Source organism: Capsicum annuum, chromosome 3, assembly GCF_002878395.1.
Source record: "Capsicum annuum cultivar UCD-10X-F1 chromosome 3, UCD10Xv1.1, whole genome shotgun sequence".
Lineage (NCBI taxonomy): Eukaryota > Viridiplantae > Streptophyta > Magnoliopsida > Solanales > Solanaceae > Capsicum > Capsicum annuum.
In genome coordinates, this window is record NC_061113.1 from 27006375 (window position 1) to 27025876 (window position 19502).

The 19502-nt window shown below is 36.0% G+C and overlaps 3 protein-coding genes across 5 annotated transcripts; 1 reads left to right on the forward strand and 2 right to left on the reverse strand.

Moving 5' to 3' along the window:
- Positions 1-1613: 1613 nt before the first annotated feature.
- On the reverse strand, positions 1614-6583 carry LOC107864075 (cellulose synthase-like protein D5). Its single transcript, XM_016710335.2, has 3 exons — positions 5542-6583; positions 4011-4821; positions 1614-3652 (listed from the first exon to the last, which is right to left on the reverse strand). Exons 1-3 carry the CDS (start codon positions 6447-6449, stop codon positions 1883-1885), a joined length of 3489 nt encoding a protein of 1162 aa, XP_016565821.2. The 5' UTR covers positions 6450-6583; the 3' UTR covers positions 1614-1882.
- Positions 6584-10547: 3964 nt separating this feature from the next.
- Positions 10548-13675, forward strand: LOC107864072 (COBRA-like protein 7). Its single transcript, XM_016710332.2, has 2 exons — positions 10548-11562; positions 12189-13675. Exons 1-2 carry the CDS (start codon positions 11037-11039, stop codon positions 13616-13618), a joined length of 1956 nt encoding a protein of 651 aa, XP_016565818.1. The 5' UTR covers positions 10548-11036; the 3' UTR covers positions 13619-13675.
- Positions 13676-13913: 238 nt separating this feature from the next.
- LOC107864073 (syntaxin-43) lies at positions 13914-19502 on the reverse strand. 3 transcript variants are annotated; one of them, XM_016710334.2, is made up of 8 exons: positions 19263-19502; positions 16080-16353; positions 15658-15747; positions 15349-15420; positions 14921-14998; positions 14762-14827; positions 14604-14684; positions 13914-14308 (listed from the first exon to the last, which is right to left on the reverse strand). In XM_016710334.2, exons 1-8 carry the CDS (start codon positions 19292-19294, stop codon positions 14201-14203), a joined length of 801 nt encoding a protein of 266 aa, XP_016565820.1. In that variant the 5' UTR covers positions 19295-19502; the 3' UTR covers positions 13914-14200. The 3 variants fall into 3 exon arrangements, with proteins under 3 accessions (XP_016565820.1, XP_047265178.1, XP_016565819.1); XM_047409222.1 differs by having other exon boundaries at positions 19267-19466; XM_016710333.2 differs by lacking the exon at positions 19263-19502 and adding an exon at positions 18518-18969.

Here is a 19502-nt window from a genome sequence, read left to right on the forward strand (position 1 = left end):
ATAAATCATAATATAATTAACAATTTACAATATCTAAAACTATATAACAAATTTGATTGACTTTCTCAATTATTCCATCATGGCACATAAATTGAAACAAAAGTATAGCATATAGTATTCGAAATTATGTAAAAATACTATAACTCAATAGCTAATAACGTAAAATATTTAAAAATATATATAAAAAAATCATTGATTTTTAAAATTTCATCTATATCACATAAATTAAAGTAAAAAAATAACATATATTGGGCTCGTGCTAGCACAGACTTCAACATCTAGTATACCAACAACAAGAGTTAATAACTCAAATGATCACTCAACTTTGAATTTTTATCCCAGAAAATCACTGAAATTTGAAATAAAAATTCAAAGTTAGTCAACATTTGAGTTATTAACTTCCACCAACAATGAGCATCCAAGATTTGGCTCACCTCAATTATTTTATTTTATGAATATGAATTCTTCTGACTTGTTGCTGGATCCTTCTCTCTATTATTATTTTTACTCTGTTGGGGTACTTTCCAAATAATATTTGTTGGTTCTAGCGTAGCTAAGCTGTCCTTCTCTAAAATTACCCATCATTTTGAATTTCTTTTCAACTTCTATTTTTTTATTTTAAAGAAAAAGAGTTGCAACTGACACTGCCTGTTGAATGAGTGAAGTAATATGTATAATATACTAATAAGTAATTAATCTGAGTTTGACAGCATTATCTTCACTAATTAAATACACAATCATAAGAGATATTGCAATTCTACCTTTTTGAAGTTGATTAATCCCAGATAATGAAAAGATAAAAAGTACTCTTAGTCTTCTAGAACACTAAGCCTAATTGTAGAAAGATTCATTCATGTGGGCTGTACTGTACACTTACTAAGCTAGGTTTAGACGTGGATTTGATTGAATTTTATTTTTTTTTTTGAAAAAAAAAACAAAATAAAAAGAGTTATTAGAGATGAGATTAAAAAATGTTTTTGGAAGTTGAAATAGTAGCGACCAATCAAACACCCTTTGTCAAAAAAACCTATATTAAATTTTAAATATTCTTAACAAAATTTCTGGCCAAATCATTTTTTCAAACTTGAAACTCATCTTCAAAGCTGCCCAAAACTTGGTCATTTTATAACCACACAGTGTTTCCATAAGTATGTTTTGGAAAAAAAACTAATGACGAGATGTTTAAAGTTCATTTTCTTTATTTATGGGTGTTAATAATAACTATGTTTTGAAAGATTTGCAGAGAGTGGAAAAGTCTGGTCGAAATGGGCTAAGTTAGTTGGGGTGCGCTAACTAATTTCGAAAGCTCCCACTATGACTGAAATGCTCTCAATATGGCACATTGTATTATAAAATATGTAGAAAGGAGCGAAAGCTACTCAACCAGATGGGAGAGGCGAGGCGATGATCACATTATATTATAAATTATGTAGGAAGGAGCGAAAGCTAGTTGACCAGATGGGAGAGACGATCACAACATATAAATTATGTAGGAAGAAGCGAATCAAAGGAAGTTGGTTCACCTTCTCTCTGTTACAACATAGGTTTGTTCCAATCCCGGAATGAAGCTGAAAACCTGAATATGCACAGTAGCATTTGACATCTGAGAAAAATGAGGTAAAAAAGCTCAATTATAAATGAACTGAAACATTCTCAACCAGTTGTGGTAACTAAAGAATATCCGATCTTTTTTGCAATTCCAAATAACCGTTGGTCATGCAACATAAAGTACATCTTAAAAGAAAGTAAAAAAAGAATACTGAACAGTGAGATGAAGTTGAGAAACTTCGTACATACTCTTTAAGAATGTGTGAGTTTTAACTGAGCTGCCGAGATGGACAGACACACACATCAACAACTCATGTTTACAATACAATACAACTCAAGGGAACTGAAAACTTGAGAAATCTTGATGTCCTGAAGGAGGGTATATGTAGACAGCGATCAACGAGACAACAATGCAGATGAGTGCAGACCATAAGAACACAATGGTGGGAACCTTTCCGCGTTTCCCCATTAGTCCTTTCGCGAATGGATAGAGATGAGATAACACCCAAAAACTGAAGAATACACCTCCAAGAAGCTTGCTCCATTGTGGGAAAGGACTATACACAGTCCTAAATGTTCCTACTGCAATTGCAATCATGTTGATCAGTATGATTGTGATTGGTGGAATCATTAGGACTGTCCAACGGAACTCGTATAGCTCTGCAAATTCATCCTCTCCGTCATCAGGTGCAGCAGATTTTGATGTCAATGTGAATGAGATGTCAACTCCTGCTATAACTTTCAGTAGTCCTTGTACCACGGCTGCTGGATGTGCACTTGTTCCGCCAATCAACCAGAACTGTTCGTTCCTCCACCAATCATGAAGGGTGATTCCTGACCATTTGATTTCAAGGAGAGCAAGCATGCATAGGGTGGTTGTGATTGCCAGTAAGAATACCAAGAAGGTGACATTGAGGGATTGCACAATGAATTTTCCTGAGAAGAGTGAAAGTGCAGGCAAGATACAGTAGACGAGGAGGAAAATGGAAGTAAAGGGATACATTCCCACGTTGAAATACGCCACCCTCTGCAGGAACTTCATTCTTGGGCTTGCAAATAGAGCATTGTTGCGAGAGAAAAAGATTTCAACCGAACCTGTTGCCCATCTGAGAACTTGGATGAGCCTATCGGTTAGATTGATGGGAGCTGTCCCTCTAAATGCATCTCTTTTTGTGACACAGTAAATTGATCTCCAGCCCCTATTGTGCATCCTGTAACCTGTCACAACATCTTCTGTGATCGAACCATATATCCATCCAACTCTTTTGCCCCATTCGGTTTTGTCCTCATAATAGCAACTTATGACACCCACGGCCTCAGCAAGTGCTGAAGCATCCAATGGCTCGCGCTGTACAGCAAGTGAACCTGCTGGCCTTCCTTGGCAACCTTTTCCTCGCAACTCATGGAGCAGCCTCCCTCCAAATTCAGCTACAGCAATAGAGTCAACCAGTGGAACGGAGTTTCCAAACTGTTTTGTAAGCAAAGATCTGCTTACTTCCTCATCATCTTTTTCATCAATCATTGGCAAAAACATTTCATCATCCTCTTGATCCTTTTGTATGTTAGGTTTCCTCAAAAGCTTTCTGGTCTTCCTGCTACCAAACCATCCATGGTGTTCCGTTGCTCTTGGTGGACTGAACCCATAAAGAGCAATTCTTCGAAAAATGCAACCTGTTCCTACATACATTGGACCCTGCAAACCATCTAATGCTCTCATGCTAACATCAAAGAAAACTGTATTGTGGTTTGCATATCTATCATTTGGATCAATACCCTCAAACCTCTGAGGGAACTGAACATAACAGATCCTGTCACCCCCTTTGTCAAGCATAAAGCACATTCCCTCTCTCATAGCCAAAGAGTTGTAGATGTAATGGTCACAATCAAGATTAAGAATGAATGCGCCATTTGACATTATTGCACTGGCTCGGACCAAAGCATTCATCGCTCCTGCTTTCTTGTTGTGATCAAAACTAGGTCGCTTTTCTCTGGAAACATAAACCAGCATTGGCAATCTTACATCAACGTCTGTTGTGTCAATCATGTTCTTCTCATCTACTTCATTCCCATAAAGTGGCTCTGCATTTGGTGGAACCAACATGATCTGCAACAGACAAAGTTCAGGAACTCAACAAAAGACTAGAAGCAAAATTTTCTCATTTTACAAGATAACTTGAAGACAAAGTATGTACTCAGAGATAATACAACATTTCATACTCCGTCAGTTTCAATTTGTTTAGCTTACTTTCCTTTTTAGTCCATTTCAAAAAGAATGTCTCTTTCCCTTTTTGGCAACTCTTTCATTCTAACTTTCGACATGACATATTTTAAGACAATAAAATTAAAGGACATTTTGAGACATTCCGTACTTTTTTAAAAACTCTGTTAAAATCAAAACCAAACAAACAAATTGAATCAGAGGGAGTATTAAACAAAAGAACTTGAAGGGCAAAGTACATTACCTGTATAATACCCTCATGATCACCTCTTGAATGGCCTTCCTCAGCTGATGACCAAGTACCATGCCAGTGAGTCCCATCAGACATCCAAGTAGCTTTAGGGACCTTGATTGGTTCAGAAAGATCCTCTCCAAGTTCTACCTGTTTTCTTTTAGCCCTTAACTCCTGTTGGGTGTTATAAGCATCTGATCGTCGCCTTATTGACTCTGGCAAGGCATTAATCCTCACCTTGAATTCATCATACTCCCTCTTCACCCTTCTTCTGTCCCGGACAAAGTCAATTCTCACTTTGTTTTTCAGTGGATCACGCTTTTGCCCAAAGTATGACTCAGGATTTCTGGGTTCTATGTCGTGTTTTTTACAGAAGGGAACCCATATTCTTGCAAAACTAGCAGCTTCTGCAAGAGCTTCAAATGTCACTAGGGAACCTCCATCATCAGATAAGTAACATGCCACCTTTTCAACAGGATAATCAACAGCTAGAATGGAAAGGATTGTGTTTGCCGTTACAAGGGGTGGTTCTTTTTCTGCATCAGCTGTTGAAACAAATACATCGATGCCTGGTAAATCAGACAATCCCTTTGGGTTCCGTAGGTTTGGTCCTGAACTTTCAAATCTTTCTTTCAAGATCGTGAGGTCGGTGATTCTTTTAACAGGACAGAGCTTTGGCAACTGATCAAGAAGCCAAGATATTGCAAACCAAACCTCACACACTACTGACATTATCCATAACCACATTGCGTCATGATTTGGATGAGAAATCCTCCATGTCAAGAAACAAGCCAAAGCACCAAGACGAAGAACCATAAGCAACCTGCATATATTTCACATTCATGCATCTACTTCAAATTTTGATACTGATTCATATATTTTGTCATTTGAAATCAAACCATCAGCAAATGACTATCTTCTGTAATCTTTCAACATGTTATTGTCTGTCTAGGCATGCCTCAACTAAAAGTTCAACCTAAAGAGGAGAATTCAATTTACGTCTAAACATGACCTACTGGAGCTAGAAACTCATACAAGGCAATTGAAAAAACATTAGACTGTCACACGTAGGAATTGAACTTGTGATCTAAGGCAACTTCTTTTGGAACCCCCTTACTACTGTACTAGAATATTTCTCATTTCTGGGGGATTCAACAGTTCATTTATAACCAAAAAAATTTATTTTTTATGCTAGTTATGCAGTACAATTGAAGAAAGTTAATCGAACCCCCTTGGCTCCCTTTAGCTTCCCCCATGAACATGACACCACTCATGTGTGGATGATAACTTTTCCTTGGCCAAACAGAAATATATTGTTTGTGGGTGGTGATTACACTTGAAATGAGGATATTTGCCCAGTATGTCACTCCTACTTTGAACTGTGTCCCATTTCAGCTAAAGTTGTTGTAAAATCTTTTTTTTCTGTTTGTAGGTGGCAATTAACAAAAATATAGAAATGGAGATTTTTTTCTATTGTTCCAACTATTCACTAACTACGAATATAAATGCATAAGAGTAACAAGACATGTACTTTAATGATTACCTGTATGGACTGATAATTGCAGCTGAAATTCCAATTTTCCTTGTCAAAGGCCTATTTCTTCTGTCACTAAAATCAGGAGGATTCATAGATCTATCATCAATACCTCTCCCAAATTCTTGTCCATCAGAAGGCCACAAAGCATTCCCATAACCATAAGTCCCTTTAGTCTCAAAAAGCCATCTATTATGATCAAAATCTTGATTTGGATTCTTGAATGATTGCACAAGTGAAAAATTCTTCGCCATTCTCCCTCCTCCCCCTCGTGATGGCAACGGATTCGCCTGATCTTTAGCTTCCGATTTCGGTTCATCACTTTCATCATCACTAATCCCTTTATAAGACTCTTTACAACCAGGACAATATCCTCCATCAATTCCCACACAATCCAAATAACACTCTCTACATATCACATATCCACATTCGCATTTGGCCTCCGCTTTTTTCTCATCACAACCTTCCATTTGACACATTGTTTTACACTTTCTCATCACCTCCTCCTCCTCTAAACTCTTCCTGACATGTGCTTTAGTAACAGAATTGAAACCCCCTGTAAAGATTGTATCTTTAATATACCCATCACTCGGATTTCCAACCCCATAACTCTTTCTACCACTCCCAACAAGACTATCCTGTGAATCTGCAATGGTTCGATTATCCGGGGTTGGTGGTATATGAACTGTATAAGCTACAAATTCATCAGTACTCTCTTTAGACATAGAAAGATACCTTCCACCACTTCCACCACCCCTTATCCCCTTTCCACTAAGGGGTGAATTTTGACTAGCCGATAACGAATGCCTTCGTATCGGGCTAGTTAAACCATGACGACAACCACCACCACCAGTTGGAGAAGAAGTAACAGTAATTTTCACCGGAGATGAACGAGAAGGAGAATCAATCAACCCCATTTTCGTCGAATTGCTTTATAAAATTCAAGAAAATTTGATTTGGAGAAATTAAGGAAAGGAGAAAAAACCCATTTGAGGAGCAGAAAAGGGGGAAATGGGATTTTGTTTTTGTAAGAAGAAAAGAAGGAACGACAACCTTAAATTTGAATTTTTTGAGATGGATGATATAACGGTCGACAAATTCTGACCGTTGGATCTGTGATCTGTATAGGATATTGGTGGCAATTGAGAACGGTCTGATTGATATCTACACCGATTTTATGATGTGGACGTGAAAGTCAAAAGAGATAAAATATTCAACTTACTTTATATTAAAAAAATAATATTAATAAAGAAAGAAAGATAATAAAGTTTTCTACTTTAATACTTAACGGTCGATTTAATAAAGCCTCTTTAAAAGGGGGTGAGAGGGAAGAAAAGAAAAGGGATTTTCACGTAAATAGTCGGACGAATTTATTGTTTATTTATTCTAATCGATATACATGATGATATATATTATTATATATAAATTATACATATTATATCTATCGATTGTTTTTTAGTTAGTTAGTTAAGTAGGGAGCTATTTAAGTTAATCTTAAAAAAGAATACAGAACAGATAGATCATCTTTTTTTCTTTTTCATTTTTAAAATTTAATTTTATAAAGATTTTTTTTTAGTTTGATGTTCGACATCCGTATTTGAGTTCGACTATTCTGAATTTGTGCATCAAAACTCATTTCTGATTACTCCTAGGAGAATTTTTTTCAATATCCAAAATTCGAATGAGAACCTCTAATAAAGGAAATTTTATGAAGATTTGCATGAGGTGTGAGGTGAGTTTCTAAAAACTAGCAAAACAATTTAAGTATAAAGTATATTACTAGTGTAATTTTAATATTATTACTATAAATTAGTTATATCAAGTTATTGTTTTATTTTTCGTGTTATCATATTAAATTTGATATAGAAAGTAACTTGTTATTATGTGTTATTAATTTACAAAATTCAGCATAGTATGTACTACAGTATTGGGCGAATTTTTTCTTTTTCCATACATAATGAGGAACTCTATGTACATTCTATATGAGGTAGACTATGAAATAAGAATATGTGACTAAATGATATATGGATTAAAATAACAAAACTATCCTTTACAATAGTGAATCGACTTTTACATTTTTAATAAATAAATATTTTAAATTAAAATTTATGTATTAATTTGTAATATACAAACAAAATTTTCAACCTAAATACTCCTTGTATTAATATTCCGACATAATTTAAATCGTATACAACATTCGTTTATAACTTGTATCAAAAATAAATAACTTGTGCACAAAACATATCCTCCACACCAAAAATTAAGAAAATATAAAAAACAGAATAAGAAAATAAATGAATCATCACATGGCCTATTACTTTACTGATAGTCCAAGATTGTAACGAGTAGCTACGTGAATAAATTACTAACATTTCTAATGTAACAAACAAGGGTAGGTAATTATTAGCATATGATTTTTTATTAATTTTTTTATATACCTTGGGACGTGGTATATCAAGTTGGAAAAACTTGATAAACTATTATTATTAATGAGTTGTCACTAACTAGGCTAACGAACATCTTCTTTCTTCCCAAACCTTTTTTAAAAAAGAAATAAAAAAAAAAAATTGAAACGGCACTTCAAAATCTTTATACCACGATATAGGAAATTAGGAATAATATATATTCAGAAAAGCGCTACATATACCTTTTGCATTATTCGAAGTAGTTTAAATATATTCTCCTCTGAGTTTTGTTCAATTACAAAACTACAAGTATATATTTTGACACTAATTTGTTCCTAATTTTGAGAAAGAGATACATCACAAACTCATCTCCAATTCTAAATACACGTTTCACTTTACAAACTCACTCCTTAATTTAATCAATATTAAAATCGATAAAACTTTAAGGGGTTGTTTCGTAGCTGATTAGAGTTATGCAGGTATTAGTAATACTGAATTAATCATGAGAAAATCTATTCATTATTTTATGCAAGTCTTAGTTATTCATATATTACTTTCTATCCTACTAAAATTTTATATGGATTCACTTGTAATATATAAATGCATTAGTTATGTGGGCTTTTAGGATTTTTACCAAGGGATTCGATATAGATTCTCAAATTGAATCAAGAAGGTTCAATATGCACTGTATACAATATCAAATCTGACTTTACATATATAGCGTATACTCCCATTGAATGGGGTTCGGATGAATTCCTTCCCGTCATCCTGGCTCTGCACCTTTTTGAATTGCAAATCAAATACCGTATTAAATTTATACATAATCTTACCAGCTACCATACATAGTATTACTTATGCAAGATGTAATGCATGAATAATATTCCTCCTAATCAGCTAACAAACGACCCTAAATTCTTGTACTCCGGCAAACAAGGAAATAAATTGATTTTAAAATGACTAAACTTTATAAACTTCGATTGTTCATTAAATAGAAATCCTAAATGCAGTTATTTATGCATTTGCTTCCCTTCTTACCCATTAGTCCACTTTGATCTCGGTCAATATGATGATCTTTTTCTCAAATAGAGAATTTTATTGGAATCTGAAGGTTTTGAGTTACCCCTTGCTAAGATGTGTTTACAAACTATATGTAGAGGTTATTGGTAAAATCAGAAATTTCGTCAAAGGTGTTCAAGATTTAATTTGTATGTATAAAAAGTAGTTTTTGACCTATTTGTACAGTATATTTTTATCTATACAGAGTATAGTCTTCCGATGAAGGGTGCTCAACTCACCATCTTTCGGTCTATGTAGCTCCGTCGTGTAGAGCTAGGGATGGCAAAATCAATCCCAACCCAACCTATTCAACATTTAGCTCAAAAGGGGTTAAGATAATGTAACGAATGAGCAACTGACCAGTATTTCTTTCATGAATACACTATTAAAATTGTAATTAACTTCTTGATCATTGAGCTTTAACTAGGCCAAAGAATAAGGTAACAATCATATGTCATGTAAAGCGAAGCCACAGTACTCCCCTTGCCACCAAGCATTCTCATAAAAGTTGTATTTTGGAAGGGAAAACCTAATGTGATAGAAATTTAAACTGAAAGACGCTTAGTACACTTTTTGTAATTGTAATGAATATAGATGCTGAGGAACTTAAAGAATTTATTATTTTTGAAATAAAAAATAGATTTTTGACAATCAATATTTCAAAAAGCCTACTCCTTCCGTTAAAAAAAAGGATGACCTAGCTTGACTTGACACGGAGTTTAAGAAAATAAAAACGATTTTTGAATCGTGTGGTGTTAAATTAAAGATATGTCAAATATACCAAAAATGTCCTTCAATCTTGTGGTTTTAAACATGTCACGTGAAAAGTTATAATTAAAAAGTTTCTAAAAAGAAAAAAAAATCATTCTTTTTAAAATGAACTAAAAAAAAAATTAGATCATTCTTTTTTAAACGAGAAAATAATAAATTTGAAGAGTTATCTAAACTTGTACATGTGGAAGGTAGCGGATAATATTTAGATAGTCGTGGTGCACATAACTGACCTAAACATCATCCGTGTAAAAAAATGGTATAACATTATAAAAGAACTTACTCCCTTTGTTTCAATTATGTAAACCTATTTTCTGTTTTGTATGTTCAGAAGAAAGACCACTTTAAAATTTGAATATAATTTAATTTAAACTTCTCATTTTACTTTTAACGAAAAGTTTTTGTAGTCACACAAATGTTATTCATGTTATGACCGACTAAAGAAAAAAAGACAGCTCGATGTGTTAAAGCTTCTGATATGCACAGAATTCATGCCTTGTATGCTGCCTTGTCTTGTATTTCTGTTAATAAATACTCAGCATAGTTTCACAAATGGAATATGAGAAGAATGGAGTATACACAACCCTTACCCTTATATCTTTATGGAATAGAGAGGTTTTCAATTTCAAAATTCTTACAACTAGACAAATGTTATGACATGTTAAAACTCACAAGTTCCAAAATAGTCCTTTATTTTTAAACTCTATGTCCAACCAAATAGGTTCACCTAAATTAAAAAATGGAAGGAGTATTAGATTTGCTTCCATTTGGCTGCTCTGAACCTGTCAAACTCATTGACTAATAATTAAGACTAATAAACATAACTAAACAAGAAACTAGAACTAAGTCATGCAGATGTTGTTGCTTGCTTCGATTAACTTATACTAGTATATACTAGTAATGTAGTATATTAGAAGCACTCAAAGCCGGCAAGCCATTCCCGTGTAACTAAATTATTACTCTATATTTTTGAGACAAACAAGAAACAGTCTTTGTTAAGACAAATTCAAATGTCTCTTTTTTTTAATTTTATCTTAAGCCATGGCCATTCCAGCCCTTCTCTAGACTCCGCGCATAGCAGAAATTTTAATGCATCGGACTGTCCTTTTTAAACCGCGGTCATCTTTGTTCCTCATTCCACAACTCTAATATTGCACTTTCTCTTGAACAAGGGAAAGGCAGCATAGCATTAGCTTCGATAGAACAAGCTCAACCTTGAAAGATAAAAAGGTGGTAGGTTCTGTTTCCCTAAACCAAAGAAACTATAATACAATGGCCACTTTGTTAATCTTTCCCCCCCTGATCCTCTTAATTTCTCTTCCTGTTTCGATTTCTCAAACCTCCTCCAACAATGCTAGAGACTGCAATGGCATATTCATAACTTACATTTACGATTCTGGCTTTCCTCTTCCCCCAAACGTCTCAGCATATGACCCCAACAACCAAGCCTACAATTTCAGGTCCAACCTCACAATCCTCAACAACAGTCCTGATGAGCTCAAGTCTTGGAGGGTCTTTGTTGGCTTCCAGCACAGGGAATTGTTGGTCTCTGCTTCACATGCTGTGCTTGCTGATGGAACCATTCTGCCAGGTGATGCTGGAAATGGAACTGTCTTTGCTGGCTTTCCCAACACTGACCTTAAGTCCGCGATTCAGACTGCTGGAGACGTCAATCAAATGCAGGCTCGAATTGAGTTGGTTGGTACACAGTATGGTGTTGCATCTCCTGCTGTCCCTTTGCCTTCTTCGATCAGTCTGGCTAATGATGGCTTCTTGTGTCCTCCTTCTACATCTCAAGGTAGGCAAAGTTTCTAAACTTTCATTTCCTTAACAACTGCAGTAAAGTTCGGATTTTTTAAACTGATTCTGGTTATAAGATGTAAACAACCCGTACCCCTACCTTTGTGGGACAAAGGTTAAAGTCATCAATGTTAAATCTTCATGCAGCCGCGGCTCTTTTTACTAACTATTCCTTAGTGATGATAAGACCGAACCTACTATAATATATAGAGTTTGAGTTATATACACCGTCATCTTTACTAGTAGACAATCTTTCACAAACTCATATTTTAATGAGACTTAATAGAGGTCCACAGACCCTCCTTGTGCTTAGGGACCCCATAGTAGCAACAACAAATGTTCTCTTATTATACTCGAGAACCAACTACGTAGCATCTACATTGACAATTCAAGTATTGTATATGTCATAAATCCGACCTGTATTAATGAACTTGTAAAATAGATCTCTTTGGGTTACTTGATAATGTAAAATAATATATATATCACCTAAAAATGTTTCGACTATATAGACATGAAGGCTAGTGGTGTATGGTACATCAGCACCTACTACTGAACTGGTGATATCCTATTATCATGGTAGCTCAAAGCAAACTTAGATGTCTGATATTTTAATGGACCATGCAGGAGATCTGACCCAAGTTTGTTGTCTCAAAGATTCAAGCGCCAAATCCAACACCACGACCTATGAGGAAATCCAACCTCGGCAAGAGGGTGATCTTACAATAATGTTTGATGTCACTAGCTCATCCGAATCCAATTACTGGGCACAAGTCACAATCTCAAATAACAACCACACTAGTCGTCTTGCTAACTGGCAATTAAGCTGGGAATGGATGAGGGACGAGTTCATCTATAGCATGAAGGGTGCTTATCCTACGGTTGTTGATACAGGGGACTGTATCTTTGGTAAGCAGGGTGAATATTACAAGGGCATGGATTTTTCGAAGGCCTTGAACTGTGAAAAAAGACCCACAATCATCGACCTTCCTTTGGAAAAGACAAATGATACAACCTTAGGAATGGTTCCTTTCTGTTGTCGAAATGGAACCATTCTGCCACCTTTCATGGATGCAAGCAAGTCCAAGTCAGCTTTTGAACTGCAAGTCTACAAGATGTCGCCAGACCTTAACATAAGTGCTATCCACCCTCCACAGAACTGGAAAATAAATGGAACTAACAGTCCTGGTTATGTATGTGGGCCGCCAGTACGAGTATCCCCTAGCCTCTTCCCTAATCCTGCAGGGCTATCTTCAGATACAGCTGCTGTTGCTAGCTGGCAAGTAATCTGCAACATTAGCAGTTCAACCTTAAAGAAGCCAAAGTGTTGTGTCTCATTCTCTGCCTTCTTCAATGATTCTGTTGTTCCTTGTAACACCTGTGCCTGTGGCTGCAACGCGAGCCCCGGTAATATGTGCAGTGCCACCGAGCCAGCACTGCTTTTACCATCAAAGGCACTTCTGGTGCCCTTCGACAACCGAACTGAAATGGCAAAGGACTTTAACAGAAGGCGAGATTTGCCAAATCCCTTGCCTTGCGGAGACAACTGTGGAGTCAGCATTAACTGGCATTTGCTTAGCGATTTCACAGGCGGATGGACAGCAAGAATAACTCTGTTTAATTGGGATGACACTGACATTGTTGACTGGTTTGGTGCCATACAGTTGGATAAAGCCATACAAGGTTTTGAAAAAGGGTATTCTTTCAACGGAACCATCATACCTGATGCTAACAACACAATATTTATACAGGGGTTTTCAGGCTTAAATTACCTGGTTGCAGAGAGGAGAGGAGACAATCCAAGGAAAGATCCTCCAGTTCCTGGTACCCAGCAATCAGTCTTATCTTTCACAAAGAAGACCACACCTGGAATCAATGTAGGAGCAGGTGATGGTTTTCCAAGCAAAGTTTACTTCAATGGAGAAGAGTGTTCCCTTCCTGTAATACTTCCTTCTGGTAGTACTCGCAGAGTCCCTCTAGCCTCCAGTGCTTTTAGCATTCTTCTTACCATGCTAGTCCTCATGGTTCTGCAACTATCGCTTTGGCTAGAAATATGATTTTCCCGTGGTCTTTTGTAATTTTGCTTCTCTTAAGTATATTCTTTCATTCTGTTATCCTAGTGTCACCCACCAATTACAGTACAAATTTCAGCTATCTGACCTAGAGTATAAAAAGGAATTAGACAATATACCTTGTGAGCTGTAGCATTATCATTCCTGAAATGGTAACGTGGCAATCATACTTCCAATGGAACACACACAAGATTCAAGTATGATTTTTTGTTTTTGCGAAAACTTGCATTTTCCTTGTGTTGCCGGAATTAATCACATGAATATGTAACTTTCTCACTGCTCTTATAAAAGCATGTAATTTTCTCATTGCAGAATGCCACGACACCTTTTATCATTTGTAAGTAGCAACCAGCATCTTTACAGGTACAAGATGCAAACCCACACATAAATTCAGTTGTAATCAAATATGTATGTACACCTAACCGCTCCAACATGTTACCTGTGTAGCTAGCTAACGGGCTTCCTCCAGAAAACTCCCCAATAGGTGTAGCAAACTACAATTTTGGCATTGAAAAAACTAAAAACCTAGTAATAACCATGAAAAGGGGGGAAAAGTATAAGAGAGGTTTATAAGAGAATCTGCTTAAGGACCAACAGGACTAGCATAACGAAGCACATGATTACAAGAACAGTCGCGCATTTCACCATTCCCCCCTTCCTCTGAGACCTCTCTGCCTGCAATTCAAAAAGGGGTATACAGTTAGCCAAGTAATAAGGCAGAATGGTTCAAGGCATCAACAAAATCAATTTAACACAAACCAAGAATAATAAAATAGAAAACAGAAGGTAACACATAAATTCCCATGTTGCTAGATCACTACATGAAATGATATGAGGACTGCCTATATTCCAACTCTGCTTGTAATAGTGTATAATGTATACGCAGGTATATTTACTAAGCTGTATGATGTGTACTCACATGAGAGACAGACATAACAAGAGAGAAAGCAAGAGAGAGAGCAAGAGAGACCTTCTGTAGTTGTTTGAAGCCTTCCTCTACTGATGCCGACACACTTTGAACATTGTGGTCTATCCGATCAACTATTGTCCCCTGCAACAGAATTCAACTTCACGAGTCACAAATTACTGCAAATAACTAGGGCAAACAAGTAAGGAGTATTCTCAAACCTGATCAATCACTAGGACTGACAGATCCTTCAAGATTTGGGCAAGCTCATTAACTGATTTGAGGACCTACAAAGACTTTATGTCAGTAAAATGAAAAGAAAACGCTTGTTATTCTATGCACGATTAACATATAAAAGTGAAGAAAAGTCCTTTAGTGACCTGTCTAATCTCTCTTTCTCTCTCTGCTGTGAACTGCTCATCCCTATGACCAGTGGCCATCTGCAGATCAGTGAACCCCTGAAAGATGAATCGACCACATGAAATTAGTGTCTGTAATATAGTCTAACATGGTAATGTGAATAAGACCTCTTCAAATATAATCCCCAATTCTGGTAAAATCCCAATCAAAGTCCATGATGAGCCAATGGGTTAAGGTGTTTTCATGCAGTGGATCATCCTCTGTGTTCCTAGTAAAACCTGTAAGGTCTTAAAACTACACTAACTAATTTGCTTTTTAGTGATCTTGTAAAAGCTTAAAACTCAAAAACGAAACAAAAAGAATCCAGAAACAATCAAAAGAATAGGGGATCAGTATTGTGCAAATAGAAGCAGGAAACCAGCAGAAACCATAAAGTTAGAAAGTCTACCACGTCATTGAAATCATCATCCAGAAAGCTAGACTTCTTTTCATTCATCTCCAAATCAAGTCCATCATGTCCCTGCACCAGGAAATAGAATACAATATATATAAGCACAGGTCTAAGGATCCACTTTCTATGTAAATATAGTATAAAAAATAATTGAGAGGGTCTGATTAGGCATTAACTGCAGAATCCGCCCACAATATTAGAGATTCGACCACTTTCTTACTGCACTATACTCTCTTATTGGTTACCACTAGCATTAGCTCCATTTACTTAAACAGCAAAACAGGCTGCTAAAATATTTAAACAAACCTCTGATTGCTGCCGCAACTGTTTAAGATACAGTGATTGCATCCTCCGAAGCTCAACAGAAAGGTTTTGAAGGTCTGTCGCCAGAGAACGCTGGAAAAAGAAATATCACTACATGAATATTCAAATACAACAGCTAAAATGCAGCTAAAAGAATTTTATGACAGCAGAGTTCAGTGAAAGCAGTACTGATGCTCCAATTCCTTGGTGGAATCAATAAAATATTCGTAAATCACAAAAGTATCAATGTCCTCAAAACCGTAATAACTAAGAAAGAAGTAACTCTATTTGTTTAGAAGGAAAAAGAAATAGCCAATAAAACTTAGTTAAGAGGATGCAACAAATCACCACGAGTTGAGTCAAATAAATTGGAAATTGCATTAAGATAATGAACTTCTCGCATAAGAAAATCATCAGATTTCTACCTGCACATTTTTTCTAACATTTGAATCCTCAGAAGATCCTCTTGCTGAAAGCTTCTGTAATCTCTTCTCTGACTTCCTTAATATATCTGTAATCTCCATGGTCAGAACCTCTATCACATGTTGATCTTCTCTTCCATCACCAAAAGATGGAGTCAGAGCTTTAGCATGGCACTTCTTTAATTCTGCCAATTTGACTTGAGCCTGATGTATGCTAGCTGCAACTTCTTCAGAAACATCAACCCAGGCTGGAGGTAAACCCACTGTAAATGCATCCCTAAGGAAGGAAGAAAGATATTTAACATCAAGAGATTTTTCCTCCTCACAGCCTGAATTAATATAAACAAAATTGAAGAAAAAGAGCACATAGAGCACATTTTAATTTTACTCGCTTCTTATGATGATCAGGCAAGTGGTCCTTTATCTATTAATAAGATAGCAAAATAAGTCCTACGAGAACAAGTCTAATTGCATTTGCTGACACTTTGTTAACAAAATAAACACTACTCCACTACATAGGTCTCCGGATATTGTGAGAGAAATGTTGAGACTTGCCATCCATTTGTTGTGCAAAACCATTTCTAATCCTCCAGAAAAGCAACAAAGAGAGTAAAGGATCAACCTTCTTCCAATTTCATATATTTCATGTTTTCCAATTTATCAGCTTTTACATGGATTACCTCATAGAGAAAGAAGATGAAAGATTTTTTGGTTCTCCCAGTTCTAATGAAACAATATCATTTATCTCATGCCCGTTTTTCAATTGTAATTTAAATTACTTGGATATGTCTACTGCTTATACGTCCAGCTTTTCCATGCAAGGCAAGTCTGACGGCCGTAGTCCGTAAGCATATCTCAGCTAATAAGTTTTGGTCACATTCAAAAAAATAAAAGTAGAGAAGCCAAATTTTGGACGGAGGAGGAGAAAATGAGTTGTCAAGGCTAGCATTTTGAGCCCAGGTCATAGCAATTGCAACCGCAATATGTTCAGCAAGTTGGAAAAAGAAGTTTTTGTAGAATGATGAGTAGCCACACTTATTGCATATGGCAACAAATAAATAAGAGAAAATTCATCTTTTCACAACTTCCCCGAGATCCTTGGGAGATCTTTGGCACTGAGAGCTTCAGATTTCTTTGTATTTGTAATCTAGCTAAACAGTGAAGGGGAAGCCTTGGAGCAATGGTAAAGTATATATTACGGGTTCGAGCCGTGGAAGCAGCCACTAGTGCTTGTTTGTAGGTTGTCTACATCACACCTCTTGATGTACGGCCCTTCCCGGACAATGCTAACATGGCTGCTTTGTGCACCGGACTGCTTTTTTTTAATCTAGCTGAACAGCATAACAGGAAAACATTTGCTTAAGGTTGCTAAACACCATTTGTGGCATTGTATCCTTCTCAGAATGTCAAAGTAAGGGCGAACAGCATTCTGTTTTGCAAGTGTCATTCTCAGATGGGCAAATGGAGCTGCTAGAAAGAATTACCATCGTCAGGAAGAGAAGGGGGATGAATCTCTTTTTGGGGGAACAAGCACTCTAGTGACACTGACACTGAGATATGAAATCTAGGGGAACAAATGGGATTAGATACACCCATTACTGAGAAAAAGTGAGGCAAAAGTGAACCACCGATTCAGGTTCAGGATACTATCATGACCACCTAGACAATTAGACATCCAACCTTCAAGCTAGTGACATAGTAGTTAGAAACTAGTGACAGAGGTAGTAACTACTTTACAGGAAAGGATTTTATTTGAGAGAAAAAAGAAGACTGCCTTCGACAGGTAATAGTAATAACAATTCGAAGAACATCAAGTGGGGACTTACTATTCCGAGAAACAGAATGAAAAACAACAACAACAAAATACCTAGATTATAGTTGCAAGCAGAATACACAGAATTCAAAAGAACTGAAAGAAGCATAGTGTACTTTCTTTCAAGATAACTTTTTGCATGTTCGGTATTGCAGAAAATGTTTACCTATTTCTCCAAATCACTTCCCCAATGTTTTCTCTAAAGAAAATACTTTAGATCAAATGTGGGAAAATAAGTTAGTATACATACGAACGCCAATCATTTCCTTTGCAAATATTTCACCTATTGAACCACATCACTAGCTTCAACCAACACGTACACAGTGTTGTAAACATTTAGGGGTCGTTTGATATGAGTGATGAGTGATAATAATTCCGGGATAAAACATAGGATCATGTAATCCTTGCATTTGGTATGCGGTATTAATTAGTTCCAGCATTATTTATTCCACTATATATCATAATGCATGGTATAACTTTGTTTATTTGTTCCATACCCTATACCAAACAACCCGTTAATACTCCCTCGTTTCAATTTGTTTGTTGATTTTGACTTGCACGGAGTATCTTCGAAATCGAATAAAATTAACCAAATTAGTAGAAAATATAAAGGAAGATAAATATATACCTGGATGTAGAAGGAGCGACATCTTCTTGGGTACTAAGAGGAGCATAGGAAGGATTAGAATTAAGAAAAGAAGAAGTGGGCATTTCGATAACTGAAGAAGAAGAAGAAGTGAAAGGTATACGATTATCGTTCAATGTGTCTCTGTAACTTTTGAAAACCCTACTTCTATTTCTTGTCGCCATTTCGGGAAGATGATGATGATCATCAACTCATCAACAAGTACAGACAAAAAATGAATGAGGGGTTTTGTTTGAATTTATTCTCCTTTATATTAAAAAAACTACCAACTTAATTCTTATTCTTTATACGAAAAAGGGCTAAAAAAAAAATTGAGTAAAATATTATTTTGGTCAAAAGTATCGCTCCATTAAATTTTTGGGTCAAAAATATCCTTCTACATAACGAAATGACACCAAACATACCATGTGGACGAAAAAAAGCCACATGACCGGTCCACGTGAAAAATCATTGCATTAAATAATTAACAATAATATTAAGAAAATAACATTCACAATTAAAAGTTTTGGCTACAGAAATCATCATATATTACTAGAAAGAAAGGTGGTGTATGATTCAACTACAGGCCAAACGTTTACACTATTCAAAATCATCAACCATGGAAATCCGATACCCAAAAAAGTTGACCCCATTAATTCTAGCTAGAGTTAATATCAAAGTTTCATCGATTATAGCAACTCGAAATTTGATTGAAAGCAGAACAGCACTGAACATGACTGTAATTTACTCGCATTTCTTCGTTGGTGAGGAGCAGATCATCTAGACATTGCCATAAGGATCCTTCTGCTTTTCCGTACACCCACCGCTACAAGCATCATAAGCAACACCTTCTGCAGCAAAGACGACCTTAGCCACAACAGCATCAACATCCTCAATCTCCAAGCAGAAAACAGAGAAGATTTAGTTGTTGGTCCACTTTAAAAATTTATTTTAACAAATGGATAGAATTTAGTGGGACATGGATTTA

Coding starts and splice junctions, on each gene's coding strand:
- LOC107864075 (XM_016710335.2), bottom strand. CDS start 6,449: ATGGGGTTGATTGATTCTCCTTCTCGTTCATCTCCGGTGAAAATTACT. Junction 4,822..5,541: donor GCAATTATCAGTCCATACAG/GTAATCATTAAA, acceptor AAATATATGCAG/GTTGCTTATGGTTCTTCGTC. Junction 3,653..4,010: donor ATCATGAGGGTATTATACAG/GTAATGTACTTT, acceptor TGTCTGTTGCAG/ATCATGTTGGTTCCACCAAA.
- LOC107864072 (XM_016710332.2), top strand. CDS start 11,037: ATGGCCACTTTGTTAATCTTTCCCCCCCTGATCCTCTTAATTTCTCTT. Junction 11,563..12,188: donor TCCTCCTTCTACATCTCAAG/GTAGGCAAAGTT, acceptor TGGACCATGCAG/GAGATCTGACCCAAGTTTGT.
- LOC107864073 (XM_016710333.2), bottom strand. CDS start 18,699: ATGGCGACAAGAAATAGAAGTAGGGTTTTCAAAAGTTACAGAGACACA. Junction 14,828..14,920: donor GAGAAAGAGAGATTAGACAG/GTCACTAAAGGA, acceptor AAGTCTTTGTAG/GTCCTCAAATCAGTTAATGA. Junction 14,309..14,603: donor GCTTCAAACAACTACAGAAG/GTCTCTCTTGCT, acceptor TTTGAATTGCAG/GCAGAGAGGTCTCAGAGGAA.